General features: G+C 34.4%; 1 protein-coding gene and 1 long non-coding RNA gene across 4 annotated transcripts; one reads left to right on the forward strand and one right to left on the reverse strand.

Annotated features, from left to right (window-relative positions):
• Positions 1-396: 396 nt before the first annotated feature.
• LOC137742497 (receptor kinase-like protein Xa21) lies at positions 397-3,875 on the forward strand. 2 transcript variants are annotated; one of them, XM_088679801.1, is made up of 3 exons: positions 397-1,410; positions 1,507-3,193; positions 3,306-3,875. In XM_088679801.1, the coding sequence occupies exons 1-3, from the start codon at positions 475-477 to the stop codon at positions 3,671-3,673; spliced, it is 2,991 nt and encodes a 996-aa protein (XP_088535927.1). In that variant the 5' UTR covers positions 397-474; the 3' UTR covers positions 3,674-3,875. The 2 variants fall into 2 exon arrangements, with proteins under 2 accessions (XP_088535927.1, XP_068338478.2); XM_068482377.2 differs by having other exon boundaries at positions 409-3,193.
• A 15,999-nt stretch (positions 3,876-19,874) lies between these two features.
• On the reverse strand, positions 19,875-24,068 carry LOC148692798 (uncharacterized). 2 transcript variants are annotated; one of them, XR_015953365.1, is made up of 6 exons: positions 23,824-24,068; positions 23,446-23,485; positions 22,885-23,125; positions 20,451-20,505; positions 20,202-20,358; positions 19,875-20,069 (listed from the first exon to the last, which is right to left on the reverse strand). It is a non-coding gene; the product is annotated as an uncharacterized LOC148692798 (long non-coding RNA). The 2 variants fall into 2 exon arrangements; XR_015953364.1 differs by having other exon boundaries at positions 22,885-23,128; positions 23,824-24,066.
• Between the last annotated feature and the right edge of the window lie 1,341 nt (positions 24,069-25,409).

Here is a 25,409-nt window from a genome sequence, read left to right on the forward strand (position 1 = left end):
CATCTATTGGTTTGAAAAAAACATTGTTAGCTCCGTCATCGTCTATTACCAAGAGAAATTTTTTATTGTGACTGGAACATGAGTGTTACATCACGTGTTTTTATATAAATGATAGAAAATTTTAATAACACACATATCTCACAATTTGTATACTTACATGTGGTGTATCATCCTGTATTCCGATCACACTGAAAAATATCTCTATTACCAACGAGTTTTCTTGTAAAATGCGCATGACAAAGTCACAGTTTTGATGTGAGAGGATATAAATTTCTTTGTAAAACACGCATGACAAAGTCTCATATTTGAATTTTCAAGAACCAGAAATTGTGGTGTAAGTTCCACCTATGATCCTATCCGCCTATAAATTTCCTTGTCATGTAACAAATGGAACTCACCAAATTCACAACTCAACACCCATCTATCTATTTAATTCTGCTTCTCCCTCTAGTTATATAGTTAACCAGATCAGGAATGGGGGTTTTGGTTTTGAAATTGATCTTAATATACTTGCTTTTCAGTGCAGTGTTCGTTTGCTGTTGGAGCTTCCCACAGTCAAGAATCGGAGGTAATGCGACGGATAGGCTGGCGCTGCTAGCCATCAAAGCTCAAATAAAGCAAGATCTCCATAATTACAATGTGATGAGCTCCTGGAACGAATCCATGCACTTTTGCATGTGGCATGGTGTGGTGTGCAGTCGACGACATCGTCAAAGGGTCACTAAGCTGGACCTGCAATCTCAAAATCTGGTAGGGAAACTATCCCCAAACATTGGAAATCTAAGTTTTCTAAGGGAGTTGTGGCTGCAAAACAACAGCTTCAGTCATGAAATTCCTCCACAAATTGGGAATTTGCATAGATTGCAGGTATTGCGATTAGATGCTAACTCATTTAGTGGCAGTATTCCTCTCAATATATCATATTGCTTCAACCTTATCCTTGTGAATTTCACTTACAACAAGTTGGTGGGTAAAATTCCTTCAGAAATTGAATTGCTGTCGAAGCTGCAACTTTTTTCATTAAATTATAATAATGTAACGGGACAGGTCCCTCCTTCCTTGGGTAACCTGTCGTCTCTCCAGAGACTAAGTCTTGCTGGTAATAACTTGATGGGAAACATTCCCAGTTCTCTTGCCCAATTTAAAAAATTAACCTTCTTGGGATTGGGCACCAATCAGTTGTCTGGTAGCATTCCTTCCTCCATTTATAACCTCTCTTCTCTTGTTACATTTTCCATAGGAGGCAACCAAATTCAGGGGAGTATTCCATCAAATATTGGCAAAAGTCTTCCTAATCTCGAATTCTTTATGGTCGGTGCAAACCAACTCACTGGGTCCATACCTCCCTCAATATTCAATGTCACAAGTGTTGGGACATTTGACGTTGGGAGTAACAACCTAATCGGACAGGTACCGAATCTCCAAAAGCTTCACAACCTCCTGCATTTCAACATTCAGAATAATAATATTGGAAGCGGTAAAGATGGTGACTTAAGTTTTCTCCAGGACTTGACCAATGCCACGCAGTTAAAAAAGTTGTTGATTAACTACAACAATTTTGGAGGGACATTGCCCACGTCAATATCCAATCTCTCAACCAAACTTGAATTTTTTTGGGTTGGCGGTAACCAAATATATGGAAGTATCCCATCTGGGATAGGGAATCTGGTGAGCTTGCAATCGTTGTATTTGGGGAATAATAGGTTCACAGGTAACATCCCCTCTGACATGGGTAAGCTTTCAAACCTTGGACTATTAGATATTGTCACGAACGAACTTTCAGGAAATATTCCGTCTTCCTTAAGAAATTTAACCAAGTTATTATATCTTGGGTTGGATAGAAATCATCTTGAGGGCAGCATTCCTTCAAGCCTAGGTGAATGCCATGGGTTGCAATTGTTGAATCTTTCTTATAATCTCCTTAATGGCACAATACCCAAACAAGTTTTTAGACTCTCCTCCTTATCAGTTGCTTTGGTCTTGTCTAATAACCTCTTCACAGGTTCCCTTCCCTCGGAGGTTGGGAATTTACAAAGTCTAAGTGAATTGGACGTTTCTGATAACATGTTATCTGGAGAACTCCCCAGTAGCCTTGGTGGTTGTGAGAGTTTAGAAGTCCTGCATTTGCAAGGAAACTTCTTCAATGGGTCCATTCCTTTGTCTATGAGTTCAGTGAGAGCGATTCAAGATCTAGACCTTTCTCGCAATAATTTTTCAGGTGAAATTCCAAAATTTTTAGAAGGCTTTAGAATCCTGAATAATCTGAACTTATCATTCAATAAATTTTGGGGAGTGGTACCAACTGGAGGTGTTTTCAAAAATGCGAGTGTTGTTTCAGTTGTTGGCAACACTAATCTGTGCAGCCCTGTTGCTAACTTAAAGCTTCCCAAGTGCAAGTCTAAAGAGACCAAGAAACGAAGATTGTCTCGTAGCTTGAAACTAATACTCCCTTTAGTATTTGGACTTACTCTTCTAGGAATAGCCATGGTGTTCTCCTATTTCTTTCTTTTTTCGTCAAGGAAGAAAAGGAAAGAAATTTCATTGAGCACTTTGGGGAACACTATTTTGCAAGTGTCATATGCTACTCTACTCAAAGCTACTGACGGGTTCTCAGAGGCTAATTTAATTGGTGCTGGTAGTTTTGGGTCTGTGTACAAAGGAGTTCTTGATGAAGATGATAAAGTGCAGCTTGTTGCCGTGAAGGTGTTTAACTTGTTACGCCATGGAGCTTCGAGGAGTTTCATAGCTGAATGTGAAGCTCTGAGAAATATTAGGCACCGAAATCTTGTCAAGATTATAACTGTGTGTTCAAGTGTTGACTTTCATGGCAATGATTTCAAGGCTCTAGTTTATGAGTTCATGGACAACGGGAGTTTAGAGGAGTGGTTGCATCCTCCTACTGGAACTGAAGAGTTAAGAGATCATGTACCCAAGAAGTTAAGTCTTCTTCAGAGGCTAGAAATTGCCATTGGTGTTGCTTGTGCACTGGATTATCTTCATAATTATTGTGAAACGCCAATAGTTCATTGTGATCTCAAGCCAAGCAATGTTCTCTTGGACAACGAATTGACTGCCCATGTTTCTGACTTTGGATTAGCAAGGCTTCTCTCACAAGTAACGAGTAATGTTTCAGCAATTCAGAGTCAGACAAGTTCCGTTGGAATAAGAGGAACGGTTGGTTATGCAGCTCCAGGTATATATATGTTAGATATATACTTCATTATATTTCCTTTTTTATTTTGGAGTATTTAATTTACAAAATTCAAACTGAACTATTTATACACAAATGTATGTTTGAATTGTAGAGTATGGCATGGGGAGTGAGGTGTCAACGAATGGTGATGTCTACAGCTTTGGCATTCTCTTGTTAGAGATGTTTACAGGGAAGAGACCAATTGACAACATGTTTGGTGATAGCTTGAACCTTCATAATTTTGTCAAGATGGCTCTCCCCAGGCGAGTTGCTGAGATTGCAGACGCACCACTTCTTCAAGGAGGCACGAACGAGAATCCCAATCAATGCAGTGCGAGAATTCATAAAGTTGAGGTGTGCTTGAGTTCAATATTTAGAATTGGAATTGCTTGTTCTGCTGAATCCGCAACAGATCGACTAAAGAATATCAGTGATGCTGCATCTGAACTTCATTCCATTAGGAATACTTTTCTTGGATAGAAACTCTTTTTTATGTGCTTTTGTGATAGAGAAATTTTGTGTACTGCCTGTGAAGTCTAGCTTTTATGTTACCACAATAGATGTGGGAGTTTGCAATGTAAATAATCACCAATGACGTTCGTTGTGTGAAGAGTGTATTACTACTTCTTGTACTTGGTATTTTTGTGTAATATTCACATCAATTAAAGTCTAGTTTGTGCCACGAAATTGTAGAATATTCACATTGACAGATTCCAAATTTTGAAAGATTCATAACCTCAAGACCCTCAAGATTCAATAAAATCATCTTGGAGGCTGAAAAGATGGTGATTTGAGTTTCCTATCATCTTGGAGGTTGTAAGGTGTTTTCGAAAATCGAAATGCTATTTCAATTGTTGACAACACTAGATTCTGCAAGGGAATTCCTAATCTCAAGCTGCCCAATTGCAAGTCTAAAAAGCTCCAAGAAAAGAAGATTAGGTCATAGCTTGAAATTAATAATCCCTTTAGTATTCGGACTTGCTCTACTTGCAAGTGTCATATGCTAATTTCGCAAAAGCCACTGATTGGTTTTCTTCAGCTAATTGACTGGTGTTGGCAGTTTCGAGTTTGTATACAAGCGGGTTCTTCATACTGACAATAGAGCTCGGCTTGACTTGTAGATATGAAGGTGTTTAACATATTTAAGTCACGGAGCATCAAAGAGTTTCATAGGCGAATATGAGGCTTTGAGAAATATCAAACATCAAAATCTCTGTCAAGGTCATATCTGTATGTTTTCTCGATGATGATTTCAAGTATTTAAAATCTTCTTCAAGGTCATATCCTGTAATTGAAGAGGTAAGAGATCAATACATCCAAGAATTTAAAATCTTCTTCAAGGGCTAGATATTGTTATTGGTGTTGCTATTATGCACTGGATTATTTTCATAACCATAGCGAAACACGGATAGTTCATTGTGATCTAAAGCCAAGCAATGTTCTTCTAAACACCAAGTTGACTGGACATGTTTATTGAAAGTGGACTAATCTCATACTATTACTTATATGAACTCCTCCATAGAAGTGAAGGGAATTGGGTTCAAGTGTTGGTATGGTTAATAGGGTTTGCAAATGGCCATTTTTTGTAGAATTTTAATCCTAACTTTAAAGCCCATGGGCTATGACAAATCAAAAGTTTTATAGCATTGTTGCTGTCAATATTCTCCCATGTGCATTCTAAATTCTAATCCAATGGTTTTAGCAATTGTGTTTACCAATATTGACAATGAAAGAGTTTTTTTTCTTTTTTATTGAATAAATGATATTATCTATACTAAGGGGAAAAGAATATGTTTAGCGTCACAATGGGCTAACAATAATATGGTTCAAATTCATCTTTAGCGAGAATTAAACCGAAAACCTATCACTTACAAGTGAAGAGAATATCACTAGACTGTAGTACTAAGTAGCATGAAAGAGTTTATAATGAATTTGAATTTAGATTTATTACAAATGATAGAGAATTTTTTTGGGCAATCAATATGATACTAACAAATTTGTTTTTAGAACAAAGATACGTCACGATAATGTGACTTATAGCTATTTCATTGGCCTTTTAACTTATTGCCCTATCTTTAACGCACTCCAATTAATATCGTCCACTAATTGTTAGTATTTAATGAATCTCATCATAAATTGTTTCCCAAAATATTAATTATCAAAGCAAATAGACTTGACTGAGTTATAAATTTATCGTGACCCAGTTGGCACAGCTTGTAGAAAAATCAATTTTGTTCATAATTTTCATGTCTTCCACGTGAACATGGGGCAATAAGTGAAGTTCCAAAGGATACAGTGGTGTAATTTGGTCCATGAATTGTCTCCTCCAATTTGCACGCATGCGGTAAGTGACTAGGCATGGACAATGGTTATGGCAGGCAGGTAACTACAGTTATTTACTTATAACTGTTTATACTCATACTTGCATAACCGTTTACCCGTTAGGTAATAGCCTAAATAATTATACTCATACCCATAACCATTTATAAATGGTTAACCATATATAAATGGTTAACCATACTCATTTAAACGTAACAGTTTAATACCCGTTTATCTTTTTCTATTTTTTTTACCATTACCCATTTTTCACCCGTCTACATGTTTTTTTTTAAATTTGAAAATTTAAGTCCTTATATTCATCATACATTTCCGTATTTAAAATTTTTAAGTCCTTATACCATTCCAATAATTGAAATAATAGTTTACTGATGATATTTTTAACTGTTACCAATGAAGGTAATATAATATTTGTACATTGTTCTTGGGTTACGAAAACTGTTTAGAAGACAGTATTCTTGGGTTATTTAACCCATAATATATATAATGAGCTACATTATATTATAATTAGTTATATAAACTATGCAATATAGTCAATAGCATTGATCTAAGTTCTGTCCGATAGAGAACATGGTTTGTGTTAATTTTACGTGTTAGAGTTAATGTAGAAATATAGAGAATAATCTGAATGATGACTTTGAGGTACGACTTGAATCGTTTCCTTAAAGTGTTATTTACCCCCACTCGAATAAGTTCGCTAAAAGGTTCTTGGCAAATCACTTTCAGGATACAACAAAATATGAAATATTCAATTAGCAAAATCGAATTGTATTCCCTTAAAAATAACTAGAAAAAAATTGTATGAATATAATGGAGAGAAGAGAGAGCAAAGAAATTGTGTAGACAACAAATTTTTAAATGATTTTCTCTTCTTCCAATGTTATCAATATATAGAGAGAATTGCACCTGTTCAAGTTAATTAAAAGTATATAACTTTTGAAATCATATTAGTTCAAGAGATCATGTATGTCTGAACATATACAAAGTATTATCCAAAAGGCATTTTAATGAGTATACCTGATCATGAAGAGCACCAATTACCTAAAGGCCATATTTGTTAGGAGAATGATTACACTTGTTGACCAAAGAGCACCAATTACCTAAAGGCCATATTTGTTAGGAGAATGATTACACTTGTTGACCAAAGAGCACCAATTACCTGAAGGCCATATTTGTTAGGAGAATGATTACAATTGTTGACCATGAATCATGTCTTTTCTCCAACAATCAAAAGATGCAGCATTCAAATTGAAGAAATGTGATTGTTGGGTTAATAACCCAACTTCCCATCCCCTGTCAAACAGCCCCATATATATATAATTTTATTTTTAAAATATTCAACATTACATATATAAAATAAATAGGTAGACGGTTACCCATTTATAACTGCGGTTAATACCTATAACCACTCATTTAAATTTCACGAGTAATGGTTATACCCATAATTATTTATTTATCTAAACAGTTATCCATAATCGTAACCGTGAAATTTAAATAGATTGTTAACCGCGGGTATTTTGCCCATCCCTATAAGTGATTGACTCCCAAACTATTCTCGTTACCAAGCAAATTAAATACCATTAATTAAGAGCTTAAAAACTCTTTAATTATTACCTCTCTATTTTGCTTTTGCAATTAGGAAATTTTCCCTTTTTGCATACAATATTATATGAATATTGTTGTTCTCCATACTCAAATGATGGTGATGCTCACTATCTTATTTATTACCGTTATATGAATTTAATACCTTAGATAGATACAAATTTCAAAATTTAAACTCATCCGACGGTAATAAATAAGGTGGTAAGCATTACCATTACTTGAGGGTGGTGACTAAAAATCACCCCAATAATATAAGTAGTTAAGTTAGTTGGTCTCCAGCAAGCTTCTTATAGAAAAGAAGAATCTGGGTACTTTGGCCGTTTTGCAGAAGAAAAAGAAAGAAAGGGGCATTTGATGTTTGGACATAGTGATGGTGCTAGCTGCACCTGCTTCTGAGTGTTTTTTAAAAGAAAATAAAAGAACGAAGAAAGGCTAATTTGCACCCTTTGGATATTACGATGCCAATTTGCTTGGTTGAGAAACTTGTGGCTTTTCTAATAGAGATTGCGTAAAGGCGCAAACAATTTGTTAATGGTTGTGCAAAATAGGTTTCATGTTTGGGAAAAGGGAAGATTTTTGAAATGTCAAATAAACTTGTACATATTTTTCATTTTGTCATATAAACTAAAATTTTAAGCAATTTGTTGTGCCAACTTTTTGAAATCATCAATTTATCATTTTATCATAACTCCGTTAAGTATTCCATCCAAAGTAAGTCTTGTGCGAGACACATAACTTGTGTTCAGAATTATTTCTGTCATTTTAACATCCCACTTCCTTCTATTAAATTGCATTCGGTCAAAACAATTATAGGGTTTAAAAACCCAAAAAGGGAATGATTTATGATACATGGTTTGAGAGTTTTCATTCAAAAAGGAGAACGACGACGCTTCTGTGTGTTTCGAATGGAAGATGGCTCGAGAATATAGTCACTGGGAACCCTCCAATCTATGGTAAAGTAGGATGAAATGATTTATTTTGATTGTTTGGATGAAATTATTTATTATGGCTGTCTATGACAATAAGAAATTTGATTCTTCTAGTTGTAGCTAGTCCCGTTTTCTATGTTTATTTGCTTTCTTATCTGATGGAATAGCGTTTTACCTTGAGATTGAATGGTTTTTTATTTGGTTCTTTGTTTAGTTTCAACTAGAAAAATTGCCCAGACACTGCTGTGGGTTTTGAAATCGTAAAGCAGGACATACTACGAATATTTTCGACAGAAAGACAAATTATTTAGATTCAGTTCACTTCACATCAACATACAGTGCATAATGAAGAGAGCGTATATTTGAAAGTTTGAATTAATGAAACATGCAACAACAAAACATACTCTTTTTATCCCCTAGTCCTATACGATCTAATTTCTGCTGTCCTACTCTGTCCTACATCACAGAACAAAAAGAAGGTTACCTAAGAATTCATGCATTCATCTTCTAAACATGCAACAGAAAAGCATTCATGCATAAAAAAGGGAATAAATTAAACAAACTAAACAAAAAATTTATGCATATAAATTAAACAAACTAAACAAAAAATTTATGCATATAAACTAAACAAAAAGAAGGTTACCTAAGAATCTCATACTGTTACTCATATGAACTCCTCCATAGAAGTGAAGGGAATTGGGTTCAAGTGTTGGTATGGTTAATAGGGTTTGCAAATGGCCATTTTTTGTAGAATTTTAACCCCAACTTTAAAGCCCATGGGCTATGACAAATCAAAAGTTTTCCAGCATTGTTACTGTCAATATTCTCTCATGTGCATTCTGAATTATAATCCAATGGTTTTAGCAGTTGTTTTACCAATATTGACAATGAAAGAGTTTTTTTTATTTTTTATTGAATAAATGATATTATCTATACTAAGGGGAAGAGAATATGCTTAGCGTCACAATGGGCTAACAATGATATGGTTCAAATTCATCTTTAGCGAGAATTGAACCGAAAACCTATCACTTACAAGTGAAGAGAATACCACTATACCGTAGTACTAAGTAGCATGAAAGAGTTTCTAATGAATTTGAATTTAGATTTATTACAATTGATAGAGAATTTTTTTGGGCAATCAATATGATACTAACAAATTTGTTTTTAGAACAAAGATACGTCACGATAATGTGACTTATAGCTATGTCATTGACCTTTTAACTTATTGCCCTATCTTTAACGCACTCCAATTAATATCGTCCATATTTAATGAATCTCATCATAAATTGTTACCCAAAATATTAATTATCAAAGCAAATAGACTTGATTGAGTTATAAATTTATCGTGACCCAGTTGGCACAGCTTGTAGAAAAATCAATTTTGTTCATAATTTTCATGTCCTCCACGTGAACATGGGGCAATAAGTGAAGTTCCAAAGGATACAATGGTGTAATTTGGGGCAATAAGTGAAGTTCCAAAGGATACAGTGGTGTAATTTGGTCCATGAATTGTCTCCTCCAATTTGCACGCATGCGGTAAGTGACTAGGCATGGGCAATAGTTATGGCAGACAAGTAACTACAGTTATTTACCTATAACTGTTTATACTTATACCTGCATAACCGTTTACCCATTAGGTAATTGCCTAAATAATTATACCCATACCCATAACCGATGGACAGTCTTTTTCTGGATCCACGTCAATCGATAGACTGGGTCGAGATCAAGATTTGATCAAATCTTTAGTAAACAAAAAGTTAAAAGAGCAGGAAGCTGCACAACAAGATTTAGTCAATGATTTACTCAAATTAAAGTCTGTCGACACTTCTTCACAAGTTGCACATCATGTTTATCATCCTCCAAACCAAGAAGAACCCACTTCTCCAACTGCTTCTGATTTTGAAACAACATCGGTGAATCACCAATTACTTGTTTTAAACAAACCACATAAAATCCGATGGAGGAAGCTTAAAGCAGACATCGCTTCTGAGGAAAATATTCCCAGAAGAAATATTTTTAGAAAAAAGTATTGTGATGAAGAAAAGCTAGCCATATATGCCGAATGGAAAGCTTTTGTAGAACAATACCAATTTGAAATATCTTTCTTTGATTTTATTGAAAAACATTTTGAAACAAAAAATAAAGTTACGGTTGTTACCAAAGAAAATTGGGTTAAGGAAGACAAAACTTTGATTTCTTCTAGTCATCCTCCCAAAGAAACTATTTTGATTTCCACCGGTAATACCAACATTCCCGCAACTCCTTTCAAAATTCCAAAAGAAGATTCTGGTTTTAAACCTGTCATTGAACAGAATAATTTTACAAACCAAAGTCTTCACAATATTGGAAAACAGTTAGACAAAATTGAAACCAAAATCGACAAATTGTCTCAACCAATTTCTTCTCCAAAAGAAAAACCTTTAGTAAATTTGACTGATACTGCTTCAAGTTCCACTGCTTTAAAATCCATGACTACTTTACAAAAAATTGATCATATGCTCACTGAGCTCAAAAAAGAGAAAGTTGTTAGTGTTTTGCAAAACAATGATGTTTCTGTCGAAGAAGAAAACACATCTGATCCAGATTCTTCTCAGGACACGGAAACTAGTTCTGCTATTCAAAGTATTGAAAATGCTTTTCACAACATTGATCTTCAACCAACTTTTGATTTAAAACGTATTCGTACTCATCCGGTCAACCCTACTTCTCTCACAAAAAACTGGTATCCCAGGCCAACTCCTCCTGACCTTCAATTTGAAGAACGAAATATTCAAAATCAATTTTCAGTTTCAGCCGACAAACTTTATGAGTGGAACGTAGATGGCTTATCCGAACAAGAACTTTTGAACAAACTTCAACACATGTCCATGGTTGCTAATAGCTACATTTCAAATCACAATTTTACACAAACACAAATCGTTGATCTTCTCGTCACTGGTTTCACTGGAATGCTTCATTCTTGGTGGGAGAAGCACTTAACTTCTCAGTCCAGAGATGAAATACGCTTTGCGGTAAAAAAAGATGAGGAAGGATTTCCCATTTTTGACGAAACGATAGGACAGGGAATACCCGACGGAGTAAATACTTTACTTTATACGATTATAGAACACTTTATAGGAACACCCAGCAACGTTACTACGCGTATTCACGACCAACTGAGTAATTTAAGGTGTCCAACCTTAAGTGATTTCAGATGGTATAAAGATGTTTTCATATCCAGAGTTATGCTTCGGGAAGATAGTAATCAACCTTTTTGGAAAGAAAAATTTATCAATGGTTTACCAAATCTTTTTGCTCACAAAATTCGAAATGTTTTAGTAAATGAAGAAGGTGTCATACCTTATCATACCCTTACTTATGGTAATATAGTTAATGTTATTCAAAAGGAAGGATTGAAAATGTGTATCGACATGAAGATTTCAAAACAAGTTCATAAAGATAAATCTATTGCTAAATACGAACTTGGAACATTTTGTGAACAATATGGTTTACCTCCAATCGCTCCTTCGAGTAAAAAGAAAAAAGCCCAACAAACCAGCAAGTTTTCTAAACATCAATCCAGATTTTATAAAAACAAAAGATCTTCCAACAAACCTTTTCAAACAAATAAATTTTATGAAAAACCATCTTCAAACAAAAAACCTTTTCGAAAGTCTAAAAAGGATTTTCAAAATAAAAAGGGAAAATGTTACAAGTGTGGTAAATTTGGTCATTATGCAAATGAATGCAAGGTTAAAAAGGTTATTAACCAACTAAAGATCTCTGAATAAGAGAAGGTTCAACTTATCCAGGCTTTAGAAATTAGAAATACCAACTCTAGTCAATCTGATAAAAATCCCGATTTTTCCATCTCCGACTCTAGCAGTTCTAGCGACGTCTCCTCGCCAAACATTAAGTTTGGGTGCACGGACACTTGTTGTAACAAAATTTCAGTGCTTAATAAGCAAGAAGAACAAGAAGAGTTTTTAATGGAATTAATTAGTAAAGTCGATGATCCTGATTTAAAATCTTTTTATTTGAAAAAACTCAAAAATTTGATTTCTTCTCATGAACCTGGCACTGGTCAAATTTCTTCTCAAAAGATTTCTCTCAGTACCACTTTGGAACGTTTTAATAAACACAAAAAGGAGATCACCCTCAAGGATCTGCAAAAAGAAGTTAATCAAATCAAATCGGAAATTAAGTTTTTAAAATCCGAAAATACCGAAATTCGTTCATAACTCAGTAGAATACGTACGCAAGAACTCGTCCAAGAACAAAATGATTCTTCCTCAAATTCCGATTCCGACGCTCACTCAGCTAAATCTTCTTCTTCAAAAGAACTTGTTTTAAGTCTTTTAGACAAAATAAGAATTCAAAAATGGTATTCTAAAGTTACGATAGTAATCGAAGATTTTCATTTAGAAACCATCGCTTTAATTGATTCAGGTGCAGATTTAAATTGCATTCAAGAAGGGTTGATACCTACTAAATATTTTCACAAGTCTACGGAAATACTTAGCGCTGCAAATCAATCCCCGATGAAGTTAAAATATGAAATTCCCAAAGCCCATGTTTGTCAACAAAATATTTGTTTTAAAACTCCATTTGTTTTGATCAAGAATATTTCTGATCCAGTCATTTTGGGACTCCCTTTCATTGCATTAATTTATCCTTTCAAAGTTCATCATAACTGCATTTCTACCAAGGTTTTTGGCCAAAAAATTACTTTTGAATTTTGCATGGAAACAGATCTTAAAAAGTTCAAACAACTTCAAAAAGATAATGTTTCAAAAACTCTCAACCAGATTACTGCAAAATCCCAACAAATTGCATTTCTACAAGAAGAAATTATTCACAAAAGAATTGAAGAACAGTTGACGAACAAATCTTTGTTAAATGCTATTCGTCAGTTTTCCGATAAGCTTACTAAAGAAATTTGTTCCGATCTTCCAAATGCTTTTTGGCACAGAAAACAGCATATTGTTAAACTACCTTATATTAAAGATTTTATTGAATAAAAAATCCCCACAAAAGCACGACCGATTCAAATGAACCAAGAAGTTCTAGAGTTTTGTAAAACAGAAATTAATCAACTTTTGGAAAAAGGAATTATCCATAAAAGCAAGTCTCCATGGTCTTGCCCTGCTTTTTATGTCCAGAAAAATGCAGAATTAGAACGCGGCGTTCCACGATTAGTTATTAACTACAAACCCTTGAATGATGTTTTAGAATGAATCCGATATCCAATTCCTAACAAAAGAGATTTGATAAAAAGACTTTCTCAAGCAACTGTTTTTTCCAAATTTGATATGAAATCAGGCTTTTGGCAAATCCAAATTCATGAATCTGATAAGTATAAAACTGCTTTTGTAACTCCTTTCGGACATTACGAGTGGAATGTAATGCATTTCGGCTTGAAAAATGCACCAAGTGAATTTCAAAATATCATGAATGAAATTTTTAATCAATACAGCCATTTTTCGATTGTTTATATTGATGATGTATTAATTTTCTCAAAATCAATAGATGAGCATTGGAAGCATCTGCATGCATTTGTTAGGATCATTAGGTCCAATGGGTTAGTTGTTTCGGCATCTAAGATTAAGTTATTTCAAACCAAAGTTAGATTTTTAGGTTACCATATTTACAGGTCTACCATTCAACCAATAGATCGAGTCATCCAGTTTGCTGATAAATTTCCAGATCAAATTATTGATAAAACCCAGCTTCAAAGATTCCTTGGATCTCTCAATTATGTTTCAGAATTTTATCCTCATCTGCGTCAACAATGTAAGCCCTTGTTTGATCATCTCAAGGAAAATCCTCCATCATGGTCACAAAATCATACTTCCATTGTCAAACAGATCAAAAATCATGTCAAGACTTTGCCTTGCCTTGGCATTCCAACTCCCGGCTCTCTCAAAATTGTCGAAACCGACGCATCTGATATCGGTTATGGAGGTATCCTTAAACAAAAAATTTCTTCCGAAGCTCCTGAACAAATTGTTCGTTTCCATTCAGGAGTTTGGAATTCTGCTCAAGCTAATTATAGTACTATTAAAAAAGAGATTTTATCTATTGTATTATGTATTAGCAAATTCCAAGATGATTTATTAAATCAAAAATTTTTAGTTCGTGTTGATTGCAAATCTGCAAAACATGTTTTACAAAAAGATGTTCAAAATATTTCATCAAAACAAATTTTTGCACACTGGCAAGCCATATTAAGTATTTTTGATTTTGAAATTGAATACATTAAAGGCAGCCAGAATTGCATACCAGATTTTCTAACTAGAGAATTTTTGCAGGGGAAGAATGGGTACTAATCCTACTCAGCAACGAAGGCTCCCAGCCACCCTTACCCAAACCCCAGCACCAGTAAAACAAGAGTCTATTCCCGACTCTTCATCGGCCTCGCCATTACAAACAGATTTACTCCCTTAGGATCAATAGTAGGAAATATCCGACCAAATTACCAAACGGCCTTAGCCACCCCTTATGATCCTTACTCATCAGTTCGTTCTCCAGCTCCCTCACAACCAAAAACACCTAGCTATGCTAAAACATCACCATATGTCCAGAACCCTCATTCTGAAAAGCTTTTTAGCATTCCTCTTCATATTGACAAAAACCAACCCCCAGAGCGCATTGCCAAATTACTCCTTCCACCAAATTTTCATTTCTTACCAACTGAATCCTATAAAAGCCTAAAATATTACCAGGCTATCCTTTCAGAAACAGAAAGCATTGCTATTAAGCCAATTTACAGTACCACTCATTAAAACAAAATATTGTACCATTCTCTCCATATTGGAAAATTCCTTTCTGAACTCGAATGGGGAATTCCCCTTTATCACACAAAACCCCTCCATACTCAGCATGTTCTCATCCCGAATAACCACTACAATTATTATGATTACATCCAAGTAGACCAACATTTTTCTTCATCAGACAGAAGATTTCAGCCATTCATGGTTCATAACTTTTGATAAAAATTTCAAACTTCGGTTTCCCGCCTGGTTTCCAGATTGGTGGGCTTCTCATAGCCCAAGTTCTTCCATCATTCCAGAAGACCTCCGTCATGTTCTCATCAACAATTTCCAGCCCAGATTTGATAGAAGTCGATTCGACAACAGAGTTACTATTTTCTCACTTCTCATGGCCAAGTACAAAATCCCTTGGATTCTCAAATGGAACTTTGAAGTTGATACTGGTGGAATTTACAGAACCTGATGGGTAAAATGGTGGGAAAAATTCAACCACCAAAAAATTATTGATTTTGTAAAAATGGAATTTCCTTAAGTTTCTCCTCAGGCACAGCCAATCAAGATTTCAGCTTCTTCATCACAGGCTTTGCCAGAAAATCAGCAATTTCCTGAATTACCAAAAGCTCAGGAACCAGTTCAGTCCTTATCAGACATTAGTCCATCTTCCTCTCTCAAAGGAATTTCCAAGTCAGCCAAGTCCTCCAGCTCAAAGAAAGAAAAAACTACCCAACTGCTGGATATGGCTCGGCTGCTAATGGCGAAAGCAGCATTGCTGCAAAAGAAAAAAGGTTCAGACTCAGATTCAGATAATTATGTTGCCTCGTCTCAGCTTCCCGCCAAATGGGCTGATCAAGCAGATTTTCAAGATGCTCAGGACCCATTTGATATCTGAGACACAATATTTGCCCATGTGATTGTGTCAGCCCAGCAACATCATCAGCAGTAGCTGCTTTCATCTCTTCCGCAAAAGACAAAGCATTATTCTCCAATAGTGAAAAACAAAAAGGTCACTATTCACAATAGTGAAAACAAAAAGGTCACTATTCACAATAGTGAAAAACAAAAAGGTCACTATTCATTTAACTTTTGTAAAAGAATCAAAGCATCTTCACTATTCATTCACCCAGCTTTAGCAGACAGCGGGATTTCCGGATCAATTGGCCAAGTCTCATTCAGTCTCCTCGCTCTATATAACGAGGATTCAGCTTCAGAAGAAGGATATAAGTTTTTAACTTCAAGAACTCAGTTCAACCATATCTCTCTGAGATTATTTTTCAAACACTTGTAATACATATATATTATTCAGGATGCCTGCGAGCTCCATCTCTTTGTTTACTTGTTTCATCTGCCATTAGGCAATACCTGTTTGTTATCTGCATTGCAGTAAGTTTTCAATAAAACTTATTTTCCAAATATATTTGCATCATTACGTTTAATTCATTATTTTGATATGCTACTCTGTTTTTATATGTTTTATTTCCGCACTTTAAATTCTATGGACGGCTATACCGCCTGCTGCTATTTTATGTTTTACTTCCGCACTTTATATTCTATGGCCGGCTTTGCCGCCTGTTGTTAGTTCCGCCCCATTTGGTATATATATATATATATATATATATATATTTTTTTTTTTAAATATTCAACATTACATATATAAAATAAATGGGTAGACGGTTACCCATTTATAACCGCGGTTAATACCTATAACCACTCATTTAAATTTCACGAATAAATGGTTATACCCATAATTATTTATTTATCTAAACAGTTACCCATAATCGTAACCGTGAAATTTAAATAGATTGGTAACCGCGGGTATTTTGCCCATCCCTATAAGTGATTGACTCCCAAACTATTCTCGTTACCAAGCAAATTAAATACCATTAATTAAGAGCTTAAAAACTCTTTAATTATTACCTCTCTATTTTGCTTTTGCAATTAGGAAATTTTCCCTTTTTGCATACAATATTATATGAATATTGTTGTTCTCCATACTCAAATGATGGTGATGCTCACTATCTTATTTATTACCGTTATATGAATTTAATACCTTAGATAGATACAAATTTCAAAATTTAAACTCATCCGACGGTAATAAATAAGGTGGTAAGCATTACCATTACTTGAGGGTGGTGACTAAAAATCACCCCAATAATATAAGTAGTTAAGTTAGTTGGTCTCCAGCAAGCTTCTTATAGAAAAGAAGAATCTGGGTACTTTGGCCGTTTTGCAGAAGAAAAAGAAAGAAAGGGGCATTTGATGTTTGGACATAGTGATGGTGCTAGCTGCACCTGCTTCTGAGTGTTTTTTAAAAGAAAATAAAAGAACGAAGAAAGGCTAATTTGCACCCTTTGGATATTACGATGCCAATTTGCTTGGTTGAGAAACTTGTGGCTTTTCTAATAGAGATTGCGTAAAGGCGCAAACAATTTGTTAATGGTTGTGCAAAATAGGTTTCATGTTTGGGAAAAGGGAAGATTTTTGAAATGTCAAATAAACTTGTACATATTTTTCATTTTGTCATATAAACTAAAATTTTAAGCAATTTGTTGTGCCAACTTTTTGAAATCATCAATTTATCATTTTATCATAACTCCGTTAAGTATTCCATCCAAAGTAAGTCTTGTGCGAGACACATAACTTGTGTTCAGAATTATTTCTGTCATTTTAACATCCCACTTCCTTCTATTAAATTGCATTCGGTCAAAACAATTATAGGGTTTAAAAACCCAAAAAGGGAATGATTTATGATACATGGTTTGAGAGTTTTCATTCAAAAAGGAGAACGACGACGCTTCTGTGTGTTTCGAATGGAAGATGGCTCGAGAATATAGTCACTGGGAACCCTCCAATCTATGGTAAAGTAGGATGAAATGATTTATTTTGATTGTTTGGATGAAATTATTTATTATGGCTGTCTATGACAATAAGAAATTTGATTCTTCTAGTTGTAGCTAGTCCCGTTTTCTATGTTTATTTGCTTTCTTATCTGATGGAATAGCGTTTTACCTTGAGATTGAATGGTTTTTTATTTGGTTCTTTGTTTAGTTTCAACTAGAAAAATTGCCCAGACACTGCTGTGGGTTTTGAAATCGTAAAGCAGGACATACTACGAATATTTTCGACAGAAAGACAAATTATTTAGATTCAGTTCACTTCACATCAACATACAGTGCATAATGAAGAGAGCGTATATTTGAAAGTTTGAATTAATGAAACATGCAACAACAAAACATACTCTTTTTATCCCCTAGTCCTATACGATCTAATTTCCGCTGTCCTACTCTGTCCTACATCACAGAACAAAAAGAAGGTTACCTAAGAATTCATGCATTCATCTTCTAAACATGCAACAGAAAAGCATTCATGCATAAAAAAGGGTACATTGGAAATAAATAGATCAACGCAAGTGCTAACGGCCAATCAACAAATTGAACATAATTTGAAGTTCTAGTAGAATGAGTTAATAAAAAGAAAGCTTGGTTTCCGCATGAAAGAAAAGATCCGCTTGAAATGGTAGTCTTTCAAGATGTTTTCTGGTATTTATGCAAATTCTGAAATGCTATAAATATAAAAGTTACCTCAAGAGCTTTTTCTGCGTTGGTTTCCGTAATCACTCCTACTGCAGCATTTGCAGCCAAAATAATGAAAATAACCTGCGCCCTATTAATTTCAAACAATAAATCTTTATTAAGTGTCTAAGACCGAGTTGTATCCCACGTTTTTAACCAACAACAAACATAGAAAACAGTTATCATATATCATAAAATTCCAAGTCTTAACTTGTAAAGTTTCAAGTGCTCAACAAATTTCGAACAATGTATGTTTCAATACTTAAAAAAAAGACATGCATCAAAGACTTTTACGTGGAAAAAATATGCATTGGCTGAAATAGAGATAATTAGGATTTAAAATGTCAAAATTTTTCTTTTTGGCTCACTAATTAGATGCAAAAGTGAGATTGTATGAACAATTTTACACCCGAAAAAATGAACTACGCAGAATCACAACTGATCTAACAATGAGAAAGTCTATAAGACAAAACACTAACAAAAGGCTAAAACACTCTTTTAATTGATCTAACAATAGGCTAATAGGATTAACTAAACCATTAGAGACAACAACAATGAGAAAGTCTGAAGATTAAAGTTCTTGTTGAATATCCTTGAAAAACATTTTCAGTAAATCTGTTCAGGAAAATATAGAAACTTATGATGCTATGCAATTCCATCATCCTGGATAGCACATTTTTACCTGGAATCCAATCTTAAGCCAACATTTTTCTGTCTATAGCATCCATCATACCTAACACATTTCTCAGTAGGGGCACATGAACAATCATAATTGAGATTTCATAAGTTTATTTTTTTGTTAACTATAATGAAATCTACAAAACAATTTTAGCAAAACTCGAGTCTAGATACTTTTGTTCCATTTTGAAAAATATTGACTTGTGTTCTAAGCAACATAATGCATTCACATTTCGATTGTCAAAAGGCATCACAATAATCCCCGACTGAAGATATTAAAAATCAGAACTTCTTCTCCAAGTTTTCATTCAGTTTATTTCACTTGTCCATCGGAATTTTATTCAAAGAATGATCAAATAAAGGCAATAGCATGCCAAAGATTAAAAACCCTCATTTCAAACTTTGCTAATGCATAGCTTTGTTTGGTTTTCTTCCCCAGATACCAAACTGAGAGAGGACTCAAGTTCTCTAGCGCACCATCAATCTCCCGTTCGAGAAACCATCACCACCTCACTCGCCACTCCCTCGAGGCACCACCTTGCCACCACCCTCATGTCTCACTCCCTCTTTACCACTCTCCCGATTTCCCTCACCTCTCTCTCTCTCTCTCGATACTGTGCTCGCTGCACAGAACGAGCAAGGCAACCACCATCGCCATTTTTGACGGAGAACTACGCCACCACGAAACCACCACCATTAATTTGTCTTGTTGTACTGCAATTGTATGCGCAATTGGCATGAGTTCGTAATGGTTTCGTACATCAAATATTTTTTTTTCTGCCATCATTACTACTGCCGTCCTACTTTTTCTAAATTCTTTCTTTCCACTAAATTACTCAACCATCCACTATAGGACATTTTCCCATTAATTTCTTAGTTTAGAGATGTAAACTGCCATCAAATTAAAATTGCATAGCAGCAATATCCCATCAAATTATGATTTACATCAACGAATTAGTTGTCTTAGATTGCAGCTTTTCAAGTCGCCTTGTTACATACTAGCAACAACCTGAAAACAAATGAACCAAAAATGCATCAAAATCATACTAAAAATTTGATACTTCGCAATTCTTCAAGTAAAAAGAAAAATGAAGCGTTAATGAAAAAGGCTTGAACTAACATTAATTTAAATAAAAACCACCTTAAACAAGGCTTGACAACCACTTGAATTTGCTTAATTAGGTCCCTTCTGTTCTGCTTTCATCTCTTTTGTCATCACATTGAAATGCAGTTTGTGTCAAAGATTCCAACATAGCTATTGCATCAACGGTTGTTCTACCACACCAACCTCTTCATATCTAATTTATTCACATATAGATATTGTGGGAAAAATCAGAATAAACTTACTCAACAAAGAGTTAGCTTGATTAGGGTTGGCATGAATGCTTACACATTTCTACTTGTGGCTCCACTGCCATGTGCCAAGCCAATGGCATGCTCTCACCCTATTATTTTTTCAAATCACATGAAATTAATTGACATATTATCGCACTAAATTAATTATATGAGCAACATAAAGTACAAACACATGTCTCTCTTTTTCTACTACAATCCACATAACTTGGGATTTCCAGTTGAAGAAGATTAATTGCATAAAGAAATAAAAAAGAAATTATGTTACTTTTGTTTTTCGTCCATCAAGAAGAGGAGAGGAAATATTTTTTTTTTTTTTTTTTATTATTTGAAGGAGAACTGATGTAGGAAGAAACGTTTTAACGAAAATGGCTTGAACCAAGAGTATTTTAATAAAAAAAACCACCCTTACATTTACAAGGACATAAACCTGGTGTATAATTATAACAAATAGTAAACACAATCATGTATGAATTATAGTTTTCACCATTCACCATATCCTTTTTTCTGTCTTCTACTATAGATAATGAGGGAGGAGCTCGAGTTTCTAAGAGTAAATGTGAATGCTTTCAACTAATTGAGTTACAAGTTTTTGTTATTTTAGCCATATTTAAAAGGACGAATTAGTTAAATCCGGGATATATGCATACTACTAGGATGTCTAGATGCTTATGTTGTCAAATTGTCAAATGGTACCATTATTGATCGTATATTTTTTTTTTTTTTATCAGGGTATGTCATTCTAATCCTCCTTATAATAAGGAGGCACTATTTATGAAATTGGACCAATAAGTAGACACTCTTTATGAAACTACACCCAAAAAGAGACACTATTTATGAAACTATATCAATTGCTTTACACTATTTATGAAATTGGACCAAGAACTAGACACTATTTAAGAAACTGGATCAAGAACTAGCCACTATTTATGAAAGTGGACCAAAAACTAAGCACTATTTATGAACTGGACCAAGAACCAGGGCACTAGTTACGAAAGTGAACCAAGAATTAGGCACTATTTATGAAACTGGACCAATAAGGAGGCACTATTTATGAAACCAAATCAAGGACGAGACACTATTTCTAAAACTAAACCAATAAGTGGAAACTCTTTATGAAACTAGACCAAGAAAGAGACTATTTATGAAACTGTATCAATTATTATACACTATTTATGAAACTTGACAAAGAACTAGGCATTATTTATGAAACTGGACCAAGAACTAGGCCACTATTTATGAAAGTGGAACAAGAACTAGGCCACTATTTATGAAAGTGGACTAAGAACTAGGCTACTATTTTACAGTGTGGTTATTTTACAGTAGTTACAAAAATAGTGTAGATTATTTTGGTTCAGATTCATAAATAGTGTGGTTATTTTGTTGTAGTTCCAGAAACAATGTTTTTTTGTTCTATTCCAGAAATATTGTGAGTTATTTTGGTTCAGTTTTTTGAAATAGTGTGTAATTTTGTTGTAGTTCTAAAAATAGTGTGGGTTATTTTAGCTCAGTTTCACAATTTTGGTTCAATTTTCATATCAATGCCCCCTTGGTTGACATGATTTCGTGTACTCGATTAAAGATCCATTATGTGCATAAATGTATGCAGAAGCACAGGAAATTCAAGAATCAGAATAATTTCAATATTTATTTTATGTGGATGAAGAGAAAATACTTTTTTGGTAGGTTACTACATGGGGGGTTTGTACTAGTGCCCATGTTTAGAATTAGAAAATAGACAACAGATTTTGTCTATTTCTTGATTCACCTTTGCAAACTAAACTAGGGGTCGCTCACAGGCTCAAAAATCAAGTACAAGAAAACTTCAGGAACTAGACATAAATTCCTCCAAAATTTTCCACCAATAACAAATTTACACCATCGTAATTTTCAAGTAGAATGCACAATGGTTTAGTGAACCTTTCAAACACTCAACGATATAAGAACAAGCTCATCAATGTATCAATACACATGCTATATAGGAAAAAGGAAGATATAAGAGAGTTTGCATATTCAAGATGAAATATGAACAAAGACAAAGAACTTGACATTAAAAAAAAAAAAAAAAAAAAAAAAAAAACTGATTAACTTTCAATGTCTACCGATATTTTGTTCCCTATTAATATGAGGCGGTGTAAAAGATCTTCAACCTAATCAAAATTTCATACCCACATGAATGGTTGGTGACTCTTTAGTCAACCAACATGTTCTACAAAAATGTATAAAATGGGTTTTCACATTTCGACTCCAAGAGATCGATTTCTCTCTTAAACCTAATGAATTGCCTAAATGGCTCAATGATATACACAACTGTGCACCTGAACATGAAACTCCACACGATGCACAAAAAAACTCAGTTCAAATCCAAAATACCAGTTGGGTCTTGCAATTTGCAAACAAACAATGTCAACACGAAAACATTGAGAATTAAATTAACAATCGGCTTGACCACCAATAATCAATTTACTTACTGGCACACTCCGAAACGCTTCGTCAATCTCTTCTTTTGTGAGAGGCTTCTTCTCGAGAAAAGACCGTCTGTAAACAACAAGAGAGAGCCCCTAACTTTCGGGTGTGAAAGGAATTTCACAGCCTTTTGCACTTGTTCCTCCCTCATTGGTTCGGAATTCACAAACACTGGCAGTGTAGAACTTTCCTTAGCGGGCTCTGCCCGATCATCTTGCTGACCCACAATTATGAGTTGAGCAAGCCCTGCTGCTCAAGTTAACAACCACTATTATTATTTTCACATAAATTAGACTGCAGTTAATTTTGCAGAAATTGTGATTTCTTTCATAGGCCATCAATTCCACCAGTAACTAAATTTCCCTAAGCAAATTTTGAGTAAATTAACAAAAAGAAAACAATAATTTACATAACTAAAAGAATATTCAAATTGTTCATTAAATTTGCAATTGCATACTTCCTAGGCAACTATATGGACAATAAATAATAAAATTAAAGTAAAAAATGAAACAAAATTTAAGGAAATAAAAGAGAGAAAGAGAAACAGAGAGAGAGAGAGATGGCACCTGGGTTCTGCTCTGTCCTTCATGATGTTCCTATGTCCAACTGAATCACTCAGCAGAGAGAAAAAAATACAAGAAAAAGTGAAAAAAATGAAAAAATAATCAACAAAAATCGAATAAAAGCTTCTAATTTAAGGAAATTAGCCATCAGCAGCATCTCGGCCGGCCTCCTATTAATCTCAAATAAGAACACAGTCCTTCATACAAATCTCGGTTAATTTGATTCTATAAAGCAAAATGCAGATAAGAGTTGCACATAAAAGAAAAAATTCATCGAATCCAAATCAGCAACGCACAAATCCAAGATCATAAAAAACTCAATTCTAAATAATATAAGAGATTTGATGGAAAAACCCCAGTTTTTTGTCCATCTTCTGGTACCTCTTGCAGTCGATCTTCAAGCCATCTCTAATGATGGTCAGAACCATCTGCAACTCTGGTTATCGGTGGAAGACTGGTCAGGATCGACCCGAGCTTTTCGAACTCTTCCTCGTCCTTCACTTCCTTGTGGTCACGAGGGTGGCGCCCTCGCCGTCGTTCACGATCATACCGGGCTTATAAAATGAGAAAATAGCAAAAGAGAAAAGGATAATGGACCAAGCAAACCGGAAACTCACTGCTTGGCCCAGTTTTATTGGGCTGGTTTGGTTTTGAATTTGTTCTAATTATTAAATAAAGTTAGTAGATAATTTTTTTTTATTAAAATTTAAAATTTAAAAACCTATTTTATTAATTTTCTTTTGCAAAACGGCTTTTTGGAAAGTCCAAATCCAGGCCAATTGCTTGCTGCCACTGTATAGATGCCAACAATGGCATGTATCAAGTAGCATGTGCAATTATTGAAATTGAAGATAGAAGAACTTGGACTTGGATTTGGTTTGGTACTGAGGTGATTCTGAAAAAAGCTGCTATAAAAAAAAGCTGGGAGCTGTTTTTATGTTTGGTAAACACTCAGCTTCAGTTTTTTTTCACAGTTTTGGATGAAAAAAAGCCAAAAACAAGAAGCTGCAAAACCTAGCTTTGAAAAACCGGCTTTTTTTCACATCTGTTTTACATAAAAGTTTACCAAACACTCTAATACTGCTTTTTTTTTTTCAAAAGCACTTTTACAAAAAAGTTTACCAAACACTCTGCTGTTTTATTTCACAGCTGCTTATTCTCACAGCACAGCAGAAGCAACTTTTTTTCAAAGCACAGAAATATCAAACCAGCCCTTGGTTTCTCGAGCTGTGAAGCACCTTATTCCAACTACTGAACACATACGTTGTGTTCGACACTTATATAACAATTTCAAAAAAACACACGTTGGCATTGCATTGAAACAAATTCTTTGGCCAGCAGCTAGAGCAACCACCATTCCATGATTTAAAGCAGTGATAACTAAGATGGAAGTTGAAGATGGATTGGCTATAAGTTGGTTTGTTGACAAACCAGCATGTCGCTGAGCAGATCTTATTTTAGGACATCATTTAAGCGTGATATCTTGTTGAATAATCTATGTGAGTCTTTTAATAATGCAATATTGGGTATTACGATGCCAATTTGCACCCTTTGGATATTACGATGCCAATTTGCTTGGTTGAGAAACTTGTGGCTTTTCTGATAGAGATTGCGTAAAGGCGCAAACAATTTGTTAATGGTTGTGCAAAATAGGTTTCATGTTTGGGAAAAGGGAAGATTTTTGAAATGTCAAATAAACTTGTACATATTTTTCATTTTGTCATATAAACTAAAATTTTAAGTAATTTGTTATACCAACTTTTTGAAATCATCAATTTATCATTTTATCATAACTCCGTTAAGTATTTCATCCAAAGTAAGTCCTGTATGAGACACATAACTTGTGTTCAAAATTATTTCTGTGATTTTAACATCCCACTTCCTTCTATTATTTCATCCAAAGAAGAAATTTGATTCTTCTAGTTGTAGCTAGTCCCGTTTTCTATGTTTATTTGCTTTCTTATCTG

Source organism: Pyrus communis, chromosome 11 (assembly GCF_041283825.1).
Source record: "Pyrus communis isolate YQ-2024b chromosome 11, ASM4128382v1, whole genome shotgun sequence".
NCBI classification, from domain to species: domain Eukaryota; kingdom Viridiplantae; phylum Streptophyta; class Magnoliopsida; order Rosales; family Rosaceae; genus Pyrus; species Pyrus communis.

What these genes read in the sequence shown, in the direction of transcription:
- LOC137742497 (XM_068482377.2), top strand. Translation starts at nt 475, where the DNA reads ATGGGGGTTTTGGTTTTGAAATTGATCTTAATATACTTGCTTTTCAGT. An exon ending in GGTTGGTTATGCAGCTCCAG is followed by an intron (nt 3,194 to 3,305) that starts GTATATATATGT and finishes TTTGAATTGTAG; the next exon opens with AGTATGGCATGGGGAGTGAG.